We start from the raw sequence: 24,261 nt of genomic DNA, 5'->3' as shown, positions 1-24,261 counted from the left end.
ATCCCATACCTCTACCATACATCTATCCCCATACCTCTACCATACATCTATAATCCCCATACCTCTACCATACATCTATAATCCCATACCTCTACCATACATCTATATCCCCATACCTCTACCATACATCTATAATCCCCATACCTCTACCATACATCTATAATCCCCATACCTCTACCATACATCTATAATCCCCATACATCTGCCATACATCTATATTCCCCATACCTCTACCATACATCTATAATCCCATACCTCTACCATACATCTATAATCCCCATATCTCTACCATACATCTATAATCCCCATACCTCTACCATACATCTATAATCCCCATACATCTATTATCCCCATACCTCTACCATACATATATAATCCCCATACATCTATAATCCCCATACCTCTACCATACATCTATAATCCCCATACCTCTACCATACATCTATAATCCCCATACCTCTACCATACATCTATAATCCCCATACCTCTACCATACATCTATAATCCCCATACCTCTACCATACATCTATAATCCCCATACCTCTACCATACATCTATAATCCCCATACATCTATAATCCCCATACCTCTACCATACATCTATAATGCCATACCTCTACCATACATCTATAATCCCCATATCTCTACCATAAATCTATAATCCCATACCTCTACCATACATCTATAACCCCATACCTCTACCATACATCTATAATCCCCATACCTGTACCATACATCTATAATACCCATACCTCTACCATACATCTATAATCCCCATACCTCTACCATACATCTATAATCCCCATACCTCTACCATACATCTATAATCCCATACCTCTACCATACATCTGTAATCCCCATACCTCTATACATCTATAATCCCCATACATCTACCATACATCTATAATCCCCATACCTCTACCATACATCTATAATTCCCATACCTCTACCATACATCTATAATCCCCATACATCTATAATCCCCATACCTCTACCATACATCTATAATTCCCATACCTCTACCATACATCTATAATCCCCATACATCTATAATCCCCATACCTCTACCATACATCTATAATCCCCATACATCTGCCATACATCTATATTCCCCATACCTCTACCATACATCTATAATCCCATACCTCTACCATACATCTATAATCCCCATATCTCTACCATACATCTATAATCCCCATACCTCTACCATACATATATAATCCCCATACATCTATTATCCCCATACCTCTACCATACATATAATCCCCATACATCTATAATCCCCATACCTCTACCATACATCTATAATCCCCATACCTCTACCATACATCTATAATCCCCATACCTCTACCATACATCTATAATCCCCATACCTCTACCATACATCTATAATCCCCATACCTCTACCATACATCTATAATCCCATACCTCTACCATACATCTATAATCCCCATATCTCTACCATAAATCTATAATCCCATACCTCTACCATACATCTATAACCCCATACCTCTACCATACATCTATAATCCCCATACCTGTACCATACATCTATAATACCCATACCTCTACCATACATCTATAATCCCCATACCTCTACCATACATCTATAATCCCCATACCTCTACCATACATCTATAATCCCATACCTCTACCATACATCTGTAATCCCCATACCTCTACCATACATCTATAATCCCCATACATCTACCATACATCTATAATCCCCATACCTCTACCATACATCTATAATTCCCATACCTCTACCATACATCTATAATCCCCATACATCTATAATCCCCATACCTCTACCATACATCTATAATTCCCATACCTCTACCATACATCTATAATCCCCATACATCTATAATCCCCATACCTCTACCATACATCCATAATCCCATACCTCTACCATACATCTATAGCCCCATACCTCTACCATACATCTATAATCCCCATACCTCTACCATATCTATAATCCCCATACCTCTACATATCTATAATCCCATACCTCTACCATACATCTATAATCCCCATACCTCTACCATACATCTATAATCCCCATACCTCTACCATACATCTATAATCCCATACCTCTACCATACATCTATAATCCCCATACCTCTACCATACATCTATAATCCCCATACCTCTACCATACATCTATAATCCCCATATCTCTACCATACATCTATAATCCCCATACCTCTACCATACATCTATAATCCCCATACATCTATAATCCCCATACCTCTACCATACATATATAATCCCCATACATCTATAATCCCCATACCTCTACCATACATCTATAATCCCCATACCTCTACCATACATCTATAATCCCATACCTCTACCATACATCTATAATCCCCATACCTCTATAATCCCATACCTCTACCATACATCTATAATCCCCATACCTCTATAATCCCATACCTCTACCATACATCTATAATCCCCATACCTCTACCATACATCTATAATCCCATACCTCTATAATCCCATACCTCTACCATACATCTATAATCCCCATACCTCTACCATACATCTATAATCCCCATACCTCTACCATCTATATTCCCCATACCTCTACCATACATCTATAATCCCCATACCTCTACCATACATCTATAATCCCCATACATCTATAATCCCCATACCTCTACCATACATCTATAATCCCCATACCTCTATAATCCCATACCTCTACCATACATCTATAATCCCCATACCTCTATAATCCCATACCTCTACCATACATCTATAATCCCCATACCTCTACCATACATCTATAATCCCATACCTCTATAATCCCATACCTCTACCATACATCTATAATCCCCATACCTCTACCATACATCTATAATCCCCATATCTCTACCATACACCTATAATCCCCATACCTCTACCATACATCTATAATCCCATACCTCTACCATACATCTATAATCCCCATACCTCTACCATACATATATAACCCCATACCTCTACCATACATCTATATTCCCCATACCTCTACCATACATCTATAATCCCCATACCTCTACCATACATCTATAATCCCCATACCTCTACCATACATCTATAATCCCCATACATCTATAATCCCCATACCTCTACCATACATCTATAATCCCCATACCTCTACCATACATCTATAATCCCCATACCTCTACCATACATCTATAATCCCCATACCTCTACCATACATCTATAATCCCATACCTCTACCATACATCTATAATCCCCATATCTCTACCATACATCTATAATCCCATACCTCTACCATACATCTATAACCCCATACCTCTACCATACATCTATAATCCCCATACCTGTACCATACATCTATAATCCCCATACCTCTACCATACATCTATAATCCCCATACCTCTACCATACATCTATAATCCCCATACCTCTACCATACATCTATAATCCCATACCTCTCCTTATAAGCCCATACATCTGTAATCCCATAACTCTACCATACATCTATAATCCCCATACACTCTACCATACATCTATAATCCCCATACCTCTAACATACATCTATAATTCCCATACCTCTACCATACATCTATATCCCCATACATCTATAATCCCCATACCTCTACCATACATCCATAATCCCCATACCTCTACCATACATCTATAATCCCCATACCTCTACCATACATCTATAATCCCCATACCTCTACCATACCATCATAATCCCATACCTCTACCCATACATCTATAATCCCATACCTCTACCATACATCTATAATCCCCATACCTCTACCATACATCTATAATCCCCATACCTCTACCATACATCTATAATCCCATACCTCTACCATACATCTATAATCCTCATACCTCTACCATACATCTATAATCCCCATACCTCTACCATACATCTATAATCCCCATACATCTATAATCCCCATACATCTGCCATACATCTATATTCCCCATACCTCTACCATACATCTATAATCCCATACCTCTACCATACATCTATAATCCCCATATCTCTACCATACATCTATAATCCCCATACCTCTACCATACATCTAGAATCCCCATACATCTATTATCCCCATAACCTCTAACCATACATATATAATCCCCATACAGTCTATAATCCCCATACCTCTACATACATCTATAATCCCCATACCTCTACCATACATCTATAACCCCATACCTCTACCATACATCTATAATCCCCTACCCTCTACCATACATCTATAATCCCATACATCTATAATCCCCATACCCTCTACCATACATCTATAATCCCCATACCTCTACCATACATCTATATCCCCATATCCTCTACCATAACATCTATAATCCCCATACCTCTACCATACATCTATAATCCCCATACCTCTACCATACATCTATATCCCATACTCTACCATACATCTATAATCCCATATCCTCTACCATACATCTATAATCCCCATACCTCTACCATAACATCTATAATCCCCATACCTGTACCATACATCTATAATCCCCCATACCTGTTACCATACATCTATATCCCCTCTACCATACATCTATAATCCCCATACCTCTACCATACATCTATAATCCCCATACCTCTACCATACATCTATAATCCCATACCTCTACCATACATCTGTAATCCCCATACCTCTACCATACATCTATAATCCCATACATCTACCATACATCTATAAATCCCCATACCTCTACCATACATCTATAATTCCCATACCTCTACCATACATCTATAATCCCCATACATCTATAATCCCCATACCTCTACCATACATCCATAATCCCCATACCTCTACCATACATCTATAATCCCCATACCTCTACCATACATCTATAATCCCCATACCTCTACCATACATCTATAATCCCCATACCTCTACCATACATCTATAATCCCATACCTCTACCATACATCTATAATCCCCATACCTCTACCATACATCTATAATCCCCATACCTCTACCCATACATCTATAATCCCATACCTCTACCATACATCTATAATCCCCATACCTCTACCATACATCTATAATCCCCATACCTCTACCATACATCTATAATCCCCATACCTCTACCATACATCTATAATCCCCATACATCTGCCATACATCTATATTCCCCATACCTCTACCATACATCTATAATCCCATACCTCTACCATACATCTATAATCCCCATATCTCTACCATACATCTATAATCCCCATACCTCTACCATACATCTATAATCCCCATACATCTATAATCCCCATACCTCTACCATACATATATAATCCCCATACATCTATAATCCCCATAACTCTACCATACATCTATAATCCCCATACCTCTACCATACATCTATAATCCCATACCTCTACCATACATCTATAATCCCCATACCTCTATAATCCCATACCTCTACCATACATCTATAATCCCCATACCTCTATAATCCCATACCTCTACCATACATCTATAATCCCCATACCTCTACCATACATCTATAATCCCATACCTCTATAATCCCATACTCACCATACATCGAATATCCCCATACCTACCTACATCTATAATCCCCATACCTCTACCATACATCTATAATCCCCATACCTCTACCATACATCTATAATCCCATACATCTATAATCCCATACCTCTACCATACATCTATAATCCCCATACCTCTACCATACATCTATAATCCCATACCTCTACCATACATCTATAATCCCCATACCTCTACCATACATCTATAATCCCATACCTCTACCATACATCTATAATCCCATACCTCTACCATACATCTGTAATCCCCATACCTCTACCATACATCTATAATCCCAATACCTACCATACTCTATAATCCCATACCTCTACCATACATCGTAATCCCCATACCCTTACCAACATCTCATAATCCCCATACATCTACCATACAATCTATAAATCCCCATACCTCTACCATACATCTATAATCCCCATTCCTCTACCATACATCTATAATCCCCATACATCTATAATCCCCATACCTCTACCCTACATCTATAATCCCCATACCTCTACCATACATCTATAATCCCCATACCTCTACCATACCTCTATAATCCCCTACCTCTACCATACATCTATAATCCCCATACCTCTACCATACATCTATAATCCCCATACCTCTACCATACATCTATAATCCCATACCTCTACCATACATCTATAATCCCCCTACCTCTACCATACCATCTATAATCCCCATACCTCTACCATACATCTATAATCCCCATACCTCTACCATACATCTATAATCCCCATACCTCTACCATACATCTATAATCCCCATACCTCTACCATACATCTATAATCCCATACCTCTACCATACATCTGTAATCCCCATACCTCTACCATACATCTATAATCCCCATACATCTACCATAAATCTATAATCCCATACCCTCTACCATACATCTATAATCCCCATACCTCTACCATACATCTATAATCCCCATACATCTATAATCCCCATACCTCTACCATACATCTATAATCCCATACCTCTACCATACATCTATAATCCCCATACCTCTACCATACCTCTATAATCCCATCCCTCTACCATACATCTATAATCCCATCCCTCTGATGTTCAGTCAGTGGTTCATCCTGTGCTGTGGGTTATATGTATATTGTATAGAGGTTAGCTGCATGTTGTAATGAGTTGTCTTTCTGTTCACCACACCCTCTCATCACCCCCCTGCCTGCCTGCCCCGCCACCCCCTGCCTGTTGTTGCTGTGGTAACTTGGTACTGCTGTAAACAACAGTCTGCGGTCCTTCAGTTCGGATAGGTCCAACACCCTGAACAGGACCTCTTACACCAGAGACAGCATGATGATCGAAGAGATACTGGCTCCTACCAAGGATATGGTACGACCTGTCTGTCTGTCTGTCTGTCTGTCTGTCTGTCTGTCTGTCTGTCTGTGTCTGTCTATCAGTCTCTATCTTCTTCCTCTCCTCCCTCTCTCACCTTCCTCCCTCTCTCACCCTCCACCCTCCTCCCTACTCAAATCCATGTTTCTTCTGTGCTGCTGCATCAGAGTGTCTGTAAAGACATGTCTTTCATAACTGAGCCTCAGAATAATACTGTTGTATTCTTAGTTGACCTTCAGATGCAGCAAATGTGATTAGCATCTGCTGCTGGATACGTTTTACTAGTTCTATTAGAATACTTTTAGGTTCTACTAGTTCTATTAGAATGGTTCTAGGTTCTACTAGTTCTATTAGAATGGTTCTAGGTTCTACTAGTTCTATTAGAATGGTTCTAGGTTCTACTAGTTCTATTAGAATACTTCTAGGTTCTACTAGTTCTGTTAGAATGGTTCTAGGTTCTACTAGTTCTATTAGAATGGTTCTAGGTTCTACTAGTTCTATTAGAATACTTCTAGGTTTTACTAGTTCTATTAGAATAGTTCTAGGTTCTACTAGTTCTATTAGAATGGTTCTAGGTTCTACTAGTTCTATTAGAATAGTTCTAGGTTCTACTAGTTCTATTAGAATGGTTCTAGGTTCTACTAGTTCTATTAGAATGGTTCTAGGTTCTACTAGTTCTATTAGAATACTTCTAGGTTCTACTAGTTCTATTAGAATGGTTCTAGGTTCTACTAGTTCTATTAGAATGGTTCTAGGTTCTACTAGTTCTATTAGAATAGTTATAGGTTCTACTAGTTCTATTAGAATAATCCTAGGTTCTACTAGTTATATTAGAATACTTCTAGGTTCTACTAGTTCTATTAGAATGGTTCTAGGTTCTACTAGTTCTATTAGAATGGTTCTAGGTTCTACTAGTTCTATTAGAATAGTTATAGGTTCTACTAGTTCTATTAGAATAATCCTAGGTTCTACTAGTTATATTAGAATGGTTTTAAGTTCTACTAGTTCTATTAGAATGGTTTTAAGTTCTACTAGTTCTATTAGAATAGTTATAGGTTGCACTAGTTCTATTAGAATAGTCCTAGGTTCTACTAGTTCTATTTGAATAGTTCTACGTTTTACTAGTTCTATTAGAATAGTTCTAGGTTCTACTAGTTCTATTAGAATATTTCTAGGTTCTACAAGAATAGTTATAGGTTCTACTAGTTATAGTAGAATGGTTTTAAGTTCTACTAGTTCTATTAGAATAGTTCTAGGTTCTACTAGTTCTATTAGAATACTTCTAGGTTCTGCTAGTTGTATTAGAATGGTTCTAAGTTCTACTAGTTCTATTAGAATAGTTCTTGTTTCTACTAGTTCTATTAGAATAGTTCTAGGTTCTACTAGTTATATTAGAATAGTTCTAGGTTCTACTAGTTATATTAGAATAGTTCTAGGTTCTACTAGTTCTATTAGAATGGTTCTAGGTTCTACTAGTTCTATTAGAATGGTTCTAGGTTCTACTAGTTCTATTAGAATAGTTATAGGTTCTACTAGTTCTATTAGAATAATCCTAGGTTCTACTAGTTATATTAGAATACTTCTAGGTTCTACTAGTTCTATTAGAATGGTTCTAGGTTCTACTAGTTCTATTAGAATGGTTCTAGGTTCTACTAGTTCTATTATAATAGTTATAGGTTCTACTAGTTCTATTAGAATAATCCTAGGTTCTACTAGTTATATTAGAATGGTTTTAAGTTCTACTAGTTCTATTAGAATGGTTTTAAGTTCTACTAGTTCTATTAGAATAGTTATAGGTTGCACTAGTTCTATTAGAATAGTCCTAGGTTCTACTAGTTCTATTTGAATAGTTCTACGTTTTACTAGTTCTATTAGAATAGTTCTAGGTTCTACTAGTTCTATTAGAATATTTCTAGGTTCTACAAGAATAGTTATAGGTTCTACTAGTTATAGTAGAATGGTTTTAAGTTCTACTAGTTCTATTAGAATAGTTCTAGGTTCTACTAGTTCTATTAGAATACTTCTAGGTTCTGCTAGTTGTATTAGAATGGTTCTAAGTTCTACTAGTTCTATTAGAATAGTTCTTGTTTCTACTAGTTCTATTAGAATAGTTCTAGGTTCTACTAGTTATATTAGAATAGTTCTAGGTTCTACTAGTTATATTAGAATGGTTCTAAGTTCTACGAGTGCTTTAAGAATAGTTCTAGGTTCTACTACAGTTTTTCATTGAAAGGATTGTTGCCCACAAAGCTTCTTGTTTTCATCTAGTTTGACAAATTATATGGAAACTCACAAAGCTTCTTATATATTTTCGTCTCAGTGTTCTTGTGTTCCATAATGCTTTATTGCAATGCTTTTATCACTGCTAAACTATTTGATTATTATCAAGGCTGTCCACACACAGATCAGTACACTGTGTAGATTACATGTTTTCTCCTCTGAGGATCCCTCAGTACTCATCTCCTGTCTGTCTGTCTGTCTGTCTGTCTGTCTGTCTGTCTGTCTGTCTGTCTGTCTGTCTGTCTGTCTGTCTGTCTGTCTGTCTGTCTGTCTGTCTGTCTGTCTGTCTGACGGTCTGTCTGTCTGTCGGCCTGACGGTCGGTCTGTCTGTCTGTCTGTCTGTCTATCTAACTGTCTGTCTGACGGTCTGTCTGTCTCCTTCAGAACCTGGCGGTGGCCAGCAGAGACTGTGACTCTGACTCTCTGAGACACTACAGCTGGACTGCTGACACCATGGACAACATCAACATGGTCTCCAGCCCCGTACACTCTGGGTAAGATACAGGCTGACTCTATATCTACAGTAGAACAGTCCTATAGACTCTGGGTCAGATACAGACTCTACAGTAGAACAGTCCTATACACTCTGGGTAAGATACAGGCTAACTCTATATCTACAGTAGAACAGTCCTATAGACTCTGGGTCAGATACAGACTCTACAGTAGAACAGTCCTATACACTCTGGGTAAGATACAGACGGACTCTATATCTACAGTAGAACAGTCCTATACACTCTGGGTAAGATACAGACTGACTCTATATCTACAGTAGAACAGTCCTATAGACTCTGGGTAAGATACAGACTGACTCTATATCTACAGTAGAACAGTCCTATAGACTCTGGGTAAGATACAGACTCTACAGTAGAACAGTCCTATAGACTCTGGGTCAGATACAGACTCTACAGTAGAACAGTCCTATAGACTCTGGGTCAGATACAGACTGACTCTATATCTACAGTAGAACAGTCCTATACACTCTGGGTCAGATACAGACTCTACAGTATAACAGTCCTATAGACTCTGGGTCAGATACAGACTCTACAGTAGAACAGTCCTATAGACTCTGGGTCAGATACAGACTCTACAGTAGAACAGTCCTATAGACTCTGGGTCAGATACAGACTCTACAGTATAACAGTCCTATAGACTCTGGGTCAGATACAGACTCTACAGTAGAACAGTCCTATAGACTCTGGGTCAGATACAGACTCTACAGTAGAACAGTCCTATAGACTCTGGGTCAGATACAGACTCTACAGTAGAACAGTCCTATAGACTCTACAGTAGAACAGTCCTATAGACTCTACAGTATAACAGTCCTATAGACTCTACAGTAGAACAGTCCTATAGACTCTACAGTATGGAACTGCATCATCAATTTATTTAATTAATCTCTATGTTGTTGAATGGAAGGTTGTGATACCTTGGTATCTCTCACTCTCTCTCTCCCTCTCTCTGTCTCTCTCTCTCTCTTTTCTCTCTGTCTCTCTGTCTCTCTCTCTGTCTCTGTCTCTCTCTCTCTTTTCTCTCTCCCTCTCTCTCTCTTTTCTCTCTGTCTCTCTCTTCTCTCTCTCCCTCTCTCTCTTTTCTCTCTCTCTCTCTCTCTCTCTCTTCTCTCTCTCTCTCCCTCTCTCTCTCTCTTTTCTCTCTGTCTCTCTGTCTCTCTCTCTCTGTCTCTGTCTCTCTCTCTCTTTTCTCTCTCTCTCCCTCTCTCTCTCTTTTCTCTCTGTCTCTCTCTTCTCTCTCTCCCTCTCTCTCTTTTCTCTCTCTCTTTTCTCTCTCTCTCTTCTCTCTCTCTCTTTCTCTCTCTCTCTCCCTCTCTCTCTCTCTTTTCTCTCTGTCTCTCTGTCTCTCTCTCTCTCTCTCTCTCTCAGTGAATAGGATCTAACTATCCTTTATTTCCTCCTTCTTTCCTGAAATTCTCTGTTTCTTCATCCTTCCTATATCATAATAGTAGTATTTGTTTATTTATAGTACTACTTCATTTATAGTCCTAGATTATTTCTACTACTAGTTTATATAGTACTCGTTTATTTCTAGTACTATATTACTACTTCATTTATAGTACTAGTTTATGTATAGTACTAGTTTATGCATTGTGCTAGTTTATGTATGGTACTAGTTATTTATAGTACTACTTCATTTCTAGTAATAGTTTATTTAAAATTACTGCTTCATTTATAGTACTAGTTTATTTATAGTACTAGTATTATTTATAGTACTACTTCATTTATAGTACTAGTTTATTTATAGTACTAGTATTATTTATAGTACTACTTCATTTATAGTACTAGTTTATTTATAGTACTAGTATTATTTATAGTACTACTTCATTTATAGTACTAGTTTTTTGTAGCACTACTTTATTTATAGGACTAGTTTATGTGTAGCACTAGTTTATTTATAGTAGAAGTGTATGTATCGTACAAGTTTATGTATAGTGCAAGTTTTTGTATAGTATTACTTCATTTATAGTGCTACTTCATTTATAGTTCTACTTCATTTATAGTACTAATTTGTTTGTTGTATTAGTTAATGTAAAGTACTAATTTATTTATAGTACTACTTCATTTATTGTACTGGTTGATAGTAGTAGTTTATGTAAAAGTAGTAGTTTATGTATAGTACTACTTCATTTATAGTACTAGTTAATGTATAGTTCTAGTTCATGTATTATACTAATTTATTTATAGTACTACCTCATTGATAGTACTAGTTTATTAGTAGCACTAGTTTATAGTACTTGTTTATAGTACTAGTTTATTTGAAGAACTACTTAATTTATGGTACTACTTTATTGAAATTGACTTCTTCATTTATAGTACTAGTTTATTTATAATACTTGTTTATTTATACTACTTCTTTTATTGTACTACTTAATTTAAAGTACTAGTTTATTTATAGAACTAGTTTATGTATAACACTAGTTTGTTTATGGTAAATGTTTATGTATAGTACTACTTCATTTATAGTACTACTTCATTTATAGTACTAATTAATTTATAGTACTAGTTTATTGATAGTACTACATTGTTTATAGTACTACGTTGTTTATAATACTAGTTTATTCATGGTATTCGTTTATTTATAGTATTAGTTTATTTATAGTATTAGTTTGTTTTTAGTATTAGTTTGTTTATATTCCTAGTTCATGTATGGTACTAGCTCATATATAGTACTACTTTATTTTTAGTACTACTTTATTTATAGTACTACGTTCATTTGTAGTATTTGTTTATAGTACTACTTAATTTTTTGTGCTAGATTATTTACAGTACTAGTTAATAGTACTAGTTTATTTATAGTACTAGTTTATAGTACTAGTTTAATTATAGTACTATTTTATAGTACTAGTTTATCTATAGTACTAGTTTATTTATAGTACTAGTTTATTGGTGGTACTAGTTTTTTTCTGTCTTTATTTAACCCCCTAGTATGACTCATAATGATGACTGGTTTTTCCTGCTCCTTTTTCCTCCTCCCTCCTCTTCCTCTCCTCCTGCAGCTTTTCCTCTCCTCTACCTCAGTATGACTCCAGGTGATGATTGGTTACTCTCTGTTGTTACCACGGTTACTCTATGTTGCTATCACGGTTTCTGTTACCACACTTTCCGTTACCATGGTTACTGTTGCCACGGTTTCTCTCTGTGCTTGTTTGATCCGTAATCTACCTCAACACTTAGAAAAGAGACACATGGGAAGATAGGAATGACATTATTACAAGTAGCCCACAATAGATGACATTCTCCCATTCTTGTGTCTAGATTTATATGTGTTTTTCTTAAACTGACACCAGTCCCATTCATTTGATATTGATATAGTTTGTTGGCTGAGTTTCCGCAGGCATCCTCAACACTATCAGCCAAAACCTAACAACCATGTTGTTGTAGTAAATGGACTAACTAGCAGAGTGAATGAAAATGTTCTATCAGCCATAACCTAACCTCCTCCCTCCCTCCCTCCCTCCCTCCCTCCCTCCCTCCCTCCTCCCTCCCTCCATCTCCCTCCCTCCCCTCCCTCCCTCCATCCCCCCTCCCTCCCTCCCCCCCACCCTCCCTCCCTCCCCCCACCCTCCCTCCCTCCCCCTCCATCCCTCCCTCCATCCCCCCTCCCTCCCTCCCTCCCTCCCTCCCTCCCTCCCTCCATCCCCCCTCCCTCCTTCCCTCCCTCCCTCCCTCCCTCCATCCCCCTCCCTCCCCCCACCCTCCCTCCCTCCCCCTCCATCCCCCCCTCCCCCCTCCATCCCTCCCTCCCCCCCCCCCCACCCTCCCTTCCTCCCCCCCCCCCTCCCTCCCCTCCCCCTCCCTCCCTCCCTCCCTGTAGGTTCCTGGTCAGTTTCATGGTGGATGCACGCGGTGGCTCCATGCGGGGGAGTCGTCATAACGGAATGCGCATCATCATCCCGCCCAGGAAGTGCACGGCTCCGACACGCATCACCTGCCGCCTGGCGAAGAGGCACAAGCTGGCCACGCCCCCACCGATGGTAGATGGAGAGGGATTGGCCAGTAGGCTGGTGGAGGTGGGGCCTGCTGGAGCTCAGTTCCTGGGGTAGGCCTTCACATTGTTTATTTACCTGTTTGTTCGTTTTGATGCTTCTTTCCTCATCTCCATGGAAGCCTTCTATTCTTGTAGTGTTTGGTGTTGATTTGTTATAGTTTGGTGTTTCAGTGTTTAGATAGAGCAGCTTGCCCACCTTTGTTCCCATGCCAACACACACCCCAGTAGACCCCAGCACTAATAAAGTATTGTAGGTCAGTCTGCTTCTTCACATAGCATCCTGCAGATACCACTACTCTACATAGTTGAACACTTCTACCATGTGTTGGATAGTCATAGAAAGAGACTGCTTATAGTCTAGAGGTAGCGTCACAGAACGAGCCTCCACACAGTGATGCTAATGGTGTCTTAGAGGTAGCATCACAGAATTAGCCTCCACACAGTGATGCTAATGGTGTCTTAGAGGTAGCATCACAGAATTAGCCTCCACACAGTGATGCTAATGGTGTCTTAGAGGTAGCGTCACAGAACTAGCCTCCACACAGTGGTGCTAATGATGTCTTAGAGGACTAGCCTCCACACAGTGATGCTAATGATGCCTTAGAGGTAGCATCACAGGACTAGCCTCCACACAGTGATGCTAATGATGTCTTAGAGGTAGCATCACAGAACTAGCCTCCACACAGTGATGCTAATGGTGTCTTAGAGGACTAGCCTCCACACAGTGATGCTAATGGTGTCTTAGAGGACTAGCCTCCACACAGTGATGCTAATGGTGTCTTAGAGGACTAGCCTCCACACAGTGATGCTAATGGTGTCTTAGAGGACTAGCCTCCACACAGTGATGCTAATGGTGTCTTAGAGGACTAGCCTCCACACAGTGATGCTAATGGTGTCTTAGAGGACTAGCCTCCACACAGTGATGCTAATGGTGTCTTAGAGGACTAGCCTCCACACAGTGATGCTAATGGTGTCTTAGAGGACTAGCCTCCACACAGTGATGCTAATGGTGTCTTAGAGGACTAGCCTCCACACAGTGATGCTAATGGTGTCTTAGAGGACTAGCCTCCACACAGTGATGCTAATGGTGTCTTAGAGGACTAGCCTCCACACAGTGATGCTAATGGTGTCTTAGAGGACTAGCCTCCACACAGTGATGCTAATGGTGTCTTAGAGGACTAGCGTCCACACAGTGATGCTAATGGTGTCTTAGAGGACTAGCCTCCACACAGTGATGCTAATGGTGTCTTAGAGGACTAGCCTCCACACAGTGATGCTAATGGTGTCTTAGAGGACTAGCCTCCACACAGTGATGCTAATGGTGTCTTAGAGGTAGCATCATAGACCACTTTAGGTGTGGTCAGATGGCCATTTGTTCTGTTTTGTAGGAATGCCAGTTTGTTGCTCATATCATCTTCTGTGTCTCTTATCGCTGCTTGGATGTGACTCAGTAAACTGCACCTTCCTAGAAAGCTCCCATGTCTAGACGATGGAGAGATGTTGGTTAGCCGAGTCCTGCAGCTGGGGCCACCAGGAACTAAGTTTATTGGGTAGGAGGAGCATCCCTTAGAGAGACATCAGACTGTCCATGATAGATAATATTAGGACCATCCCATAGAGCAGGGGTTCCCAAACTTTTTCACTCTGGGCCCCCCGTTCCAGGGGAACATCCCGTGCCCCACCCCCCACTCCGGCCTGCGTGCGCGCCACATCTATTTATATGGGCTCAAGCTCTGTTCTTGTTGGTGTTGAGAAGTTTGCATGTTAAAAGCGTTGTATTCATGTGATATTTGAGTGACTAAAAAATTACAACAATATCTATTGGCTAAAAAACCTAAGTGAAAAAATGACTAGCATGACAAGAGGAACTGATGATGCTCTACCCAATTTAGAAAATTATACTATTACAACTTTCAAGAGTAAGTTTAAAGTTTATTTAAGTTTAAGTAAGTTTATTTTTATTTAAAAAATTATTGGGGGGGGCACGCCCCACAGTTTGGGAACCACTGTCCATGCTAGGTAATATTAGCACCATCTCCATGACGACCATGTGATTACCACTGCCATAGAGACATCAGGCTGTCCATGCTAGGTAATATTAGCATCTCCATGACGACCATGTGATTACCACTGCCATAGAGACATCAGGCTGTCCATGCTAGGTAATATTAGCACCATCTCCATGACGACCATGTGATTACCACTGCCATAGAGAGACGTCAGGCTGTCCATGCTAGGTAATATTAGCACCATCTCCATGACGACCATGTGATTACCACTGCCATAGAGACATCAGGCTGTCCATGCTAGGTAATATTAGCATCTCCATGACGACCATGTGATTACCACTGCCATAGAGAGACATCAGGCTGTCCATGCTAGGTAATATTAGCACCATCTCCATGACGACCATGTGATTACCACTGCCATAGAGAGACGTCAGGCTGTCCATGCTAGGTAATATTAGCACCATCTCCATGACGACCATGTGATTACCACTGCCATAGAGACATCAGGCTGTCCATGCTAGGTAATATTAGCATCTCCATGACGACCATGTGATTACCACTGCCATAGAGACATCAGGCTGTCCATGCTAGGTAATATTAGCACCATCTCCATGACGACCATGTGATTACCACTGCCATAGAGACATCAGGCTGTCCATGCTAGGTAATATTAGCACCATCTCCATGACGACCATGTGATTACCACTGCCATAGAGAGACATCAGGCTGTCCATGCTAGGTAATATTAGCACCATCTCCATGACGACCATGTGATTCTGAGTTCTAACCACCTCCATTCTTATCTGTGTTGAATCTTTCAGTGGACGTTGTGTATCACTGAAAGGTGTTGTGTGCTAGCTTGTGTTAGCTTGGGCGTTGCTTGTTAGCTTGTGCTAGCTTGTGCTTTTCCCCTCCTGGCTGTTTCAGCTCTTCCTGCTTGTTGGGAATGATACTCACTGCTGCACCAGTATCCTGCTATCAGGACTGTTGATCCTTTCCCATGTTTGGTTACTAGCCTGAAACCTCCCTTAACAAGATGAGATAACTTTGATCTGAATGATGGAGAAGGCTGGGTCTCTATATCCTCAGTCTCTGAGAGGTTTCTTCTCCCCTCACTAGGTCACTTTAACGTCCAGAAGGGGAGTAGATTGCAAGGAGGGACTTACATCTTGACATTTGTTTCATACAAGTTTTCAATTTGCTAGATAAAATACAAAATGAGGCTACATGTGAATTCTTCCTCTTGAGTTATGTTTTGCGTGTAATTCTCCTCTGTGGCGTTTCATAGGATACGGTTATAACATGACTACATCACTGGTTCTATTCCAGTTCTGTGTCATTCTGAGATCTCGTACTGGGACTCTGTACCTCCACATAGTGCAGCTTCTCGTCAGCTTCAGACTTGTCTAACTGCTCCATGCTTCGCGTCTGTTCTAATAAACACAGTATGTTCCCATTCCATTCCAGATGTTACCATGAAAGCCTTTCAGGTCTATGTTCCCATTCCATTACAGATGTTACCATGAAAGCCTTTCAGGTCTATGTTCCCATTCCATTCCAGATGCTACCATGAAAGCCTTTCAGGTCTATGTTCCCATTCCATTCCAGATGTTACCATGAAAGCCTTTCAGGTCTATGTTCCCATTCCATTCCAGATGCTACCATGAAAGCCTTTCAGGTCTATGTTCCCATTCCATTCCAGATGTTACCATGAAAGCCTTTCAGGTCTATGTTCCCATTCCATTACAGATGTTACCATGAAAGCCTTTCAGGTCTATGTTCCCATTCCATTCCAGATGCTACCATGAAAGCCTTTCAGGTCTATGTTCCCATTCCATTACAGATGTTACCATGAAAGCCTTTCAGGTCTATGTTCCCATTCCATTCCAGATTTTACCATGAAAGCCTTTCAGGTCTATGTTCCCATTCCATTCCAGATGTTACCATGAAAGCCTTTCAGGTCTATGTTCCCATTCCATTACAGATGCTACCATGAAAGCCTTTCAGGTCTATGTTCCCATTCCATTCCAGATGTTACCATGAAAGCCTTTCAGGTCTATGTTCCCATTCCATTCCAGATGTTACCATGAAAACCTTTCAGGTCTATGTTCCCATTCCATTCCAGATGTTACCATGAAAGCCTTTCAGGTCTATGTGGTCTGCATGTGCACCTCCCATCCTCATCTTCAATTCCTCTCCAACAACAACATCCGATATGAGTAATGAAGTCACGTGACATCATACCAACAGCGTCTTCACCTCTCCTCTGTCATCCCAGTCGGCTCAGGAGGGGCGGCCATATTGGGGCTGTAGCGTTGTAGTTTCTGTGTAACCACTGAGAAAGCCCTGTGGTTTCCCCCTACAGCCCTGTGATCGTGGAGATCCCCCATTTTGGTTCTATGAGGGGAAAGGAGAGGGAGCTGATCATGCTGAGGAGTGAGAATGGAGAGACCTGGAAGGAGCATCAGTACGACTGCAAGACTGATGACCTCAATGAGCTGCTCAACGGCATGGATGAAGGTTTGGACTTTTATCTACCTCCACAGAGCTGGACAGTTCAGTGTGATAATCATTCTGTTGTCTCTACCTCCACAGAGCTGGACAGTTCAGTGTAATAATCATTCTGTTGTCTCTACCTCCACAGAGCTGGACAGTTCAGTGTGATAATCATTCTGTTGTCTCTACCTCCACAGAGCTGGACAGTTCAGTGTGATAATCATTCTGTTGTCTCTACCTCCACAGAGCTGGACAGTTCAGTGTGATAATCATTCTGTTGTCTCTACCTCCACAGAGCTGGACAGTGCCAAGGAGCTGGAGAAGAAGCGTATCTGTCGCATCATCACCAAGGATTTCCCACAGTACTTTGCGGTGGTGTCTCGTATCAGACAGGAGAGCAGCCAGATGGGCCCTGAGGGAGGAGTCCTCTCCAGCCTGACACTTCCATTGGTCCAGGCCTCCTTCCCCGAGGGGGCGCTCACCAAGAAGATACGCGTGGGACTGCAGGTTGGTCTGGTCACTGTACCTGAACTGTTCTGGGAACAGGTAAACCATCACACTGTACCTGAAACTGTTCTGGGAACAGGTAAACCATCACACTGTACCTGAACTGTTCTGGGAACAGGTAAACAATCACACTGTACCTGAACTGTTCTGGGAACAGGTAAACCATCACACTGTACCTGAACTGTTCTGGGAACAGGTAAACCATCACACTGTACCTGAACTGTTCTGGGAACAGGTAAACCATCACACTGTACCTGGTTACTGTTCTGGGAACAGGTAAACCATCACACTGTACCTGGTTACTGTTCTGGGAACAGGTAAACCATCACACTGTACCTGAACTGTTCTGGGAACAGGTAAACCATCACACTATACCTGAACTGTTCTGGGAACAGGTAAACCATCACACTGTACCTGAACTGTTCTGGGAACAGGTAAACCATCACACTGTACCTGAACTGTTCTGGGAACAGGTAAACCATCACACTGTACCTGAACTGTTCTGGGAACAGGTAAACCATCACACTGTACCTGAACTGTTCTGGGAACAGGTAAACCATCACACTATACCTGGTTACTGTTCTGGGAACAGGTAAACCATCACACTGTACCTGAACTGTTCTGGGAACAGGTAAACCATCACACTGTACCTGAACTGTTCTGGGAACAGGTAAACCATCACACTGTACCTGAACTGTTCTGGGAACAGGTAAACCATCACACTGTTCTGGGAACAGGTAAACCATCACACTATACCTGGTTACTGTTCTGGGAACAGGTAAACTGTTCATCACACTGTACCATCACACTGTACCTGAACTGTTCTGGGAACAGGTAAACCATCACACTGTACCTGAACTGTTCTGGGAACAGGTAAACAATCACACTGTACCTGAACTGTTCTGGGAACAGGTAAACCATCACACCTGTACCTGAACTGTTCTGGGAACAGGTAAACCATCACACTGTACCTGAACTGTTCTGGGAACAGGTAAACCATCACACTGTACCTGGTTACTGTTCTGGGAACAGGTAAACCATCACACTGTACCTGGTTACTGTTCTGGGAACAGGTAAACCATCACACTGTACCTGAACTGTTCTGGGAACAGGTAAACCATCACACTATACCTGAACTGTTCTGGGAACAGGTAAACCATCACACTGTACCTGAACTTTCTGGGAACAGGTAAACCATCACACTGTACCTGAACTGTTCTGGGAACAGGTAAACCATCACACTGTACCTGAACTGTTCTGGGAACAGGTAAACCATCACACTGTACCTGAACTGTTCTGGGAACAGGTAAACCATCACACTATACCTGGTTACTGTTCTGGGAACAGGTAAACCATCACACTGTACCTGAACTGTTCTGGGAACAGGTAAACCATCACACTGTACCTGAACTGTTCTGGGAACAGGTAAACCATCACACTGTACCTGAACTGTTCTGGGAACAGGTAAACCGTCACACTGTACCTGAACTGTTCTGGGAACAGGTAAACCATCACACTGTACCTGGTTACTGTTCTGGGAACAGGTAAACCATCACACTGTACCTGAACTGTTCTGGGACAGGTAAACCATCACACTGTACCTGAACTGTTCTGGGAACAGGTAAACCATCACACTGTACCTGAACTGTTCTGGGAACAGGTAAACCATCACACTGTGAGCAGAATTAATCACTTGTTGAATAAGGGTAGGAGGCGTGTTTTAACTGAGGAACGGCATTTCGGATTGGCTTATTATGAACATCGATTCTGATTGGTTCTAGGCCCAGCCGGCTCCTGATGACATGGTGAAGAAGATCCTTGGTAACCGGGCGACATTCAGCCCCATAGTGACGGTGGAACCTCGACGCAGGAAGTTCCACAAACCCATCACCATGACGATCCCGGTCCCGCCCTTGTCAGGGGAGGGGGTTAGCAACGGCTACAAGGGACACTCCACCCCCTGCCTGAGGTTGCTGTGCAGCATCACCGGCGGAACCTCCCCTGCCCAATGGGAGGACATCACTGGGACCACGCCCCTAACCTTCGTCAACGACTGTGTCTCCTTCACCACCAATGTCTCTGCCAGGTAAGGCTGTCTCCTTCACCACCAGTCTCTGCCAGGTAAGACTGTCTCCTTCACCACCAGTCTCTGCCAGGTAAGACTGTCCCCTTCACCACCAATGTCTCTGCCAGGTAAGACTGTCTCCTTCACCACCAATGTCTCTGCCAGGTAAGACTGTCTCCTTCACCACCAATGTCTCTGCCAGGTAAGACTGTCTCCTTCACCACCAGTCTCTGCCAGGTAAGACTGTCTCCTTCACCACCAATGTCTCTGCCAGGTAAGGCTGTCTCCTTCACCACCAATGTCTCTGCCAGGTAAGACTGTCTCCTTCACCACCAGTCTCTGCCAGGTAAGACTGTCTCCTTCACCACCAATGTCTCTGCCAGGTAAGACTGTGTCTCCTTCACCACCAATGTCTCTGCCAGGTAAGACTGTCTCCTTCACCACCAGTCTCTGCCAGGTAAGACTGTCTCCTTCACCACCAATGTCTCTGCCAGGTAAGGCTGTCTCCTTCACCACCAATGTCTCTGCCAGGTAAGACTGTCTCCTTCACCACCAGTCTCTGCCAGGTAAGACTGTCTCCTTCACCACCAATGTCTCTGCCAGGTAAGACTGTGTCTCCTTCACCACCAATGTCTCTGCCAGGTAAGACTGTCTCCTTCACCACCAATGTCTCTGCCAGGTAAGACTGTCTCCTTCACCACCAATGTATCTGCTAGGTAAGGCTGTCTCCTTCACCACCAATGTCTCTGCCAGGTAAGACTGTCTCCTTCACTACCAATGTCTCTGCCAGGTATGCTGAGTTTAGTTAGACAACAGGGAACATAACTGGGTTTACTGGTTTTACTGGGTTATTAAGACCATTTAAATGATTATAATACAGATTGAATAACAAAACAATACATTACATTTCAGAACATAAACTGAACAAAAATGCAAACTCAGGATCCCAGAATTTCGAAGATTTTACTGAGTTACAGTTCATATAAGGAAATCAGTAAATTGAAATGAATTCATTAGGCCATGAAGAGCTCAGTGACTTTCAACGTGGCACAGTCATAGGATGCCACCTTTCCAACAAGTCAGTTCATCAAATTTCTGCCCTGCTAGAGCTGCCCCTGTCAACTGTAAGTGCTGGTATTGTGAAGTGAAAACGCCTAGGAGCAACAACGGCTCAGCCACGAGGTGCTAGGCCACACAAGCTCACAGAACGGGACTGGAGAGACCTGAAGCGTGTAGTACGTAAACATTGTCTGTCCTCGGTTGCAACACTCACTACCGAGTTTCAAACTGCCTCTGGATGCAAAGTCAACACAAGAACTGTTCGTCGGGAGTTTCATGAAATGGGTTTCCATGGCCTAGCAGCCGCACGCAAGCCTAAGATCACCATTATAACCTGTATTTGTTCTGTGTGTGTTTATAACCTGTATCTGTCCTGTTCTGTGTGTGTTTATAACCTGTATCTGTTCTGTGTGTGTTTATAACCTGTATCTGTCCTGTTCTGTGTGTGTTTATAACCTGTATCTGTTCTGTGTGTGTTTATAACCTGTATCTGTCCTGTTCTGTGTGTGTTTATAACCCGTATCTGTCCTCTGTTCTGTGTGTGTTTATAACCTGTATCTGACCTGTTCTGTGTGTGTTTATAACCTGTATCTGTCCTGTTCTGTGTGTGTTTATAACCTGTATCTGTTCTGTTCTGTGTGTGTTTATAACCTGTATCTGTCCTCTGTTCTGTGTGTGTTTATAACCTCTATCTGTTCGGTTCTGGGTGTGTTTATAACCTGTATCTGTCCTGTTCTGTGTGTTTATAACCTGTATCTGTCCTGTTCTTTGTGTGTTTATAACCTGTATCTGTCCTCTGTTCTGTGTGTGTTTATAACCTCTATCTGTTCGGTTCTGTGTGTGTTTATAACCTGTATCTGTCCTGTTCTGTGTGTTTATAACCTGTATCTGTCCTGTTCTTTGTGTGTTTATAACCTGTATCTGTCCTGTTCTGTGCGTGTTTATAACCTGTATATGTCCTGTTCTGTGTGTTTATAACTTGTATCTGTCCTGTTCTGTGTGTGTTTATAACCTGTATCTGTCCTGTTCTGTGTGTTTATAACCTGTATCTGTCCTCTGTTCTGTGTGTGTTTATAACCTGTATCTGTCCTGTTCTGTGTGTGTTTATAACCTGTATCTGTCCTGTTCTGTGTGTGTTTATAACCTGTATCTGTCCTCTGTTCTGTGTGTGTTTATAACCTGTATCTGTCCTGTTCTGTGTGTGTTTATAACCTGTATCTGTCCTGTTTTGTGTGTTTATAACCTGTATCTGTCCTGTTCTGTGTGTGTTTATAACCTGTATCTGTCCTCTGTTCTGTGTGTGTTTATAACCTGTTTCTGTCCTGTTCTGTGTGTGTTTATAACCTGTATCTGTCCTGTGTGTGTTTATAACCTGTATCTGTCCTGTTCTGTGTGTTTATACCCTGTATCTGTCCTGTTCTGTGTGTGTTTATAACCTGTATCTGTCCTGTGTGTGTTTATAACCTGTATCTGTCCTGTGTGTGTTTATAACCTGTATCTGTCCTGTTCTGTGTGTGTTTATAACCTGTATCTGTCCTGTTCTGTGTGTGTTTATAACCTGTATCTGTCCTGTTCTGTGTGTGTTTATAACCTGTATCTGTCCTGTTCTGTGTGTGTTTATAACCTGTATCTGTCCTGTGTTCTGTGTGTTAATAACCTGTATCTGTCCTCTGTTCTGTGTGTGTTTATAACCTGTATCTGTCCTGTTCTGTGTGTGTTTATAACCTGTATCTGTCCTGTTTTGTGTGTTTATAACCTGTATCTGTCCTGTTCTGTGTGTGTTTATAACCTGTATCTGTCCTCTGTTCTGTGTGTGTTTATAACCTGTATCTGTCCTGTTCTGTGTGTGTTTATAACCTGTATCTGTCCTGTTCTGTGTGTGTTTATAACCTGTATCTGTCCTGTGTGTTTCAGGTTCTGGCTTGCTGACTGCCACCAGATCCCAGAGACTGTAGGCCTGGCCACCCAGCTGTACAGAGAGCTCATCTGTGTTCCTTACATGGCCAAATTCGTGGTGTTCGCCAAGATGAACGACCCTATGGAGTCCCGCCTGCGCTGCTTCTGTATGACAGACGACAAGGTGGACAAAACCCTGGAACAGCAGGAGAACTTTGAGGAGGTGGCCAGGAGCAAAGACATTGAGGTGGGATTCACCTGCTGCTTCCACTTCCTATGTACACCTCCTGCTCTCATCCATCACAATGCCGGGAATGTATTCCTACACCATACATGATTCTAGAAGGGAATGTATTCCTACACCATACATGATTCTAAAAGGACTTGAACACTGTATGGTTGGACCAAGCTGTGTGACCAGGATGTCATTATCAAATCAAATGTATTTGTCACATACACATGGTTAGCAGAGGTTAATGCGAATGTAGCGAAATGCTTGTGCTTCTAGTTCCGACCGTGCAGTAAATAT

General features: G+C 41.4%; 1 protein-coding gene across 1 annotated transcript in view; it reads left to right on the top strand.

The window, feature by feature from the left end:
* The window catches only part of LOC115189573 (ankyrin-3), a gene marked incomplete in the record, with an annotated part of 261,846 nt that overhangs the window by 187,676 nt on the left and 49,909 nt on the right, over positions 1-24,261 (top strand). The window contains 8 exon segments of the mRNA XM_029748190.1: positions 6,815-6,917; positions 9,585-9,694; positions 12,709-12,741; positions 13,527-13,751; positions 18,075-18,229; positions 18,501-18,712; positions 20,494-20,798; positions 23,751-23,979. Of these exon segments, the coding sequence (XP_029604050.1) occupies positions 6,815-6,917; positions 9,585-9,694; positions 12,709-12,741; positions 13,527-13,751; positions 18,075-18,229; positions 18,501-18,712; positions 20,494-20,798; positions 23,751-23,979 (1,372 nt within the window).

Source organism: Salmo trutta, unplaced genomic scaffold (assembly GCF_901001165.1).
Source record: "Salmo trutta unplaced genomic scaffold, fSalTru1.1, whole genome shotgun sequence".
Taxonomy (NCBI): Eukaryota; Metazoa; Chordata; class Actinopteri; order Salmoniformes; family Salmonidae; genus Salmo; species Salmo trutta.
Note: the sequence above shows the minus strand (reverse complement) of the source record. Positions and strands in the feature narration are given on the sequence as shown.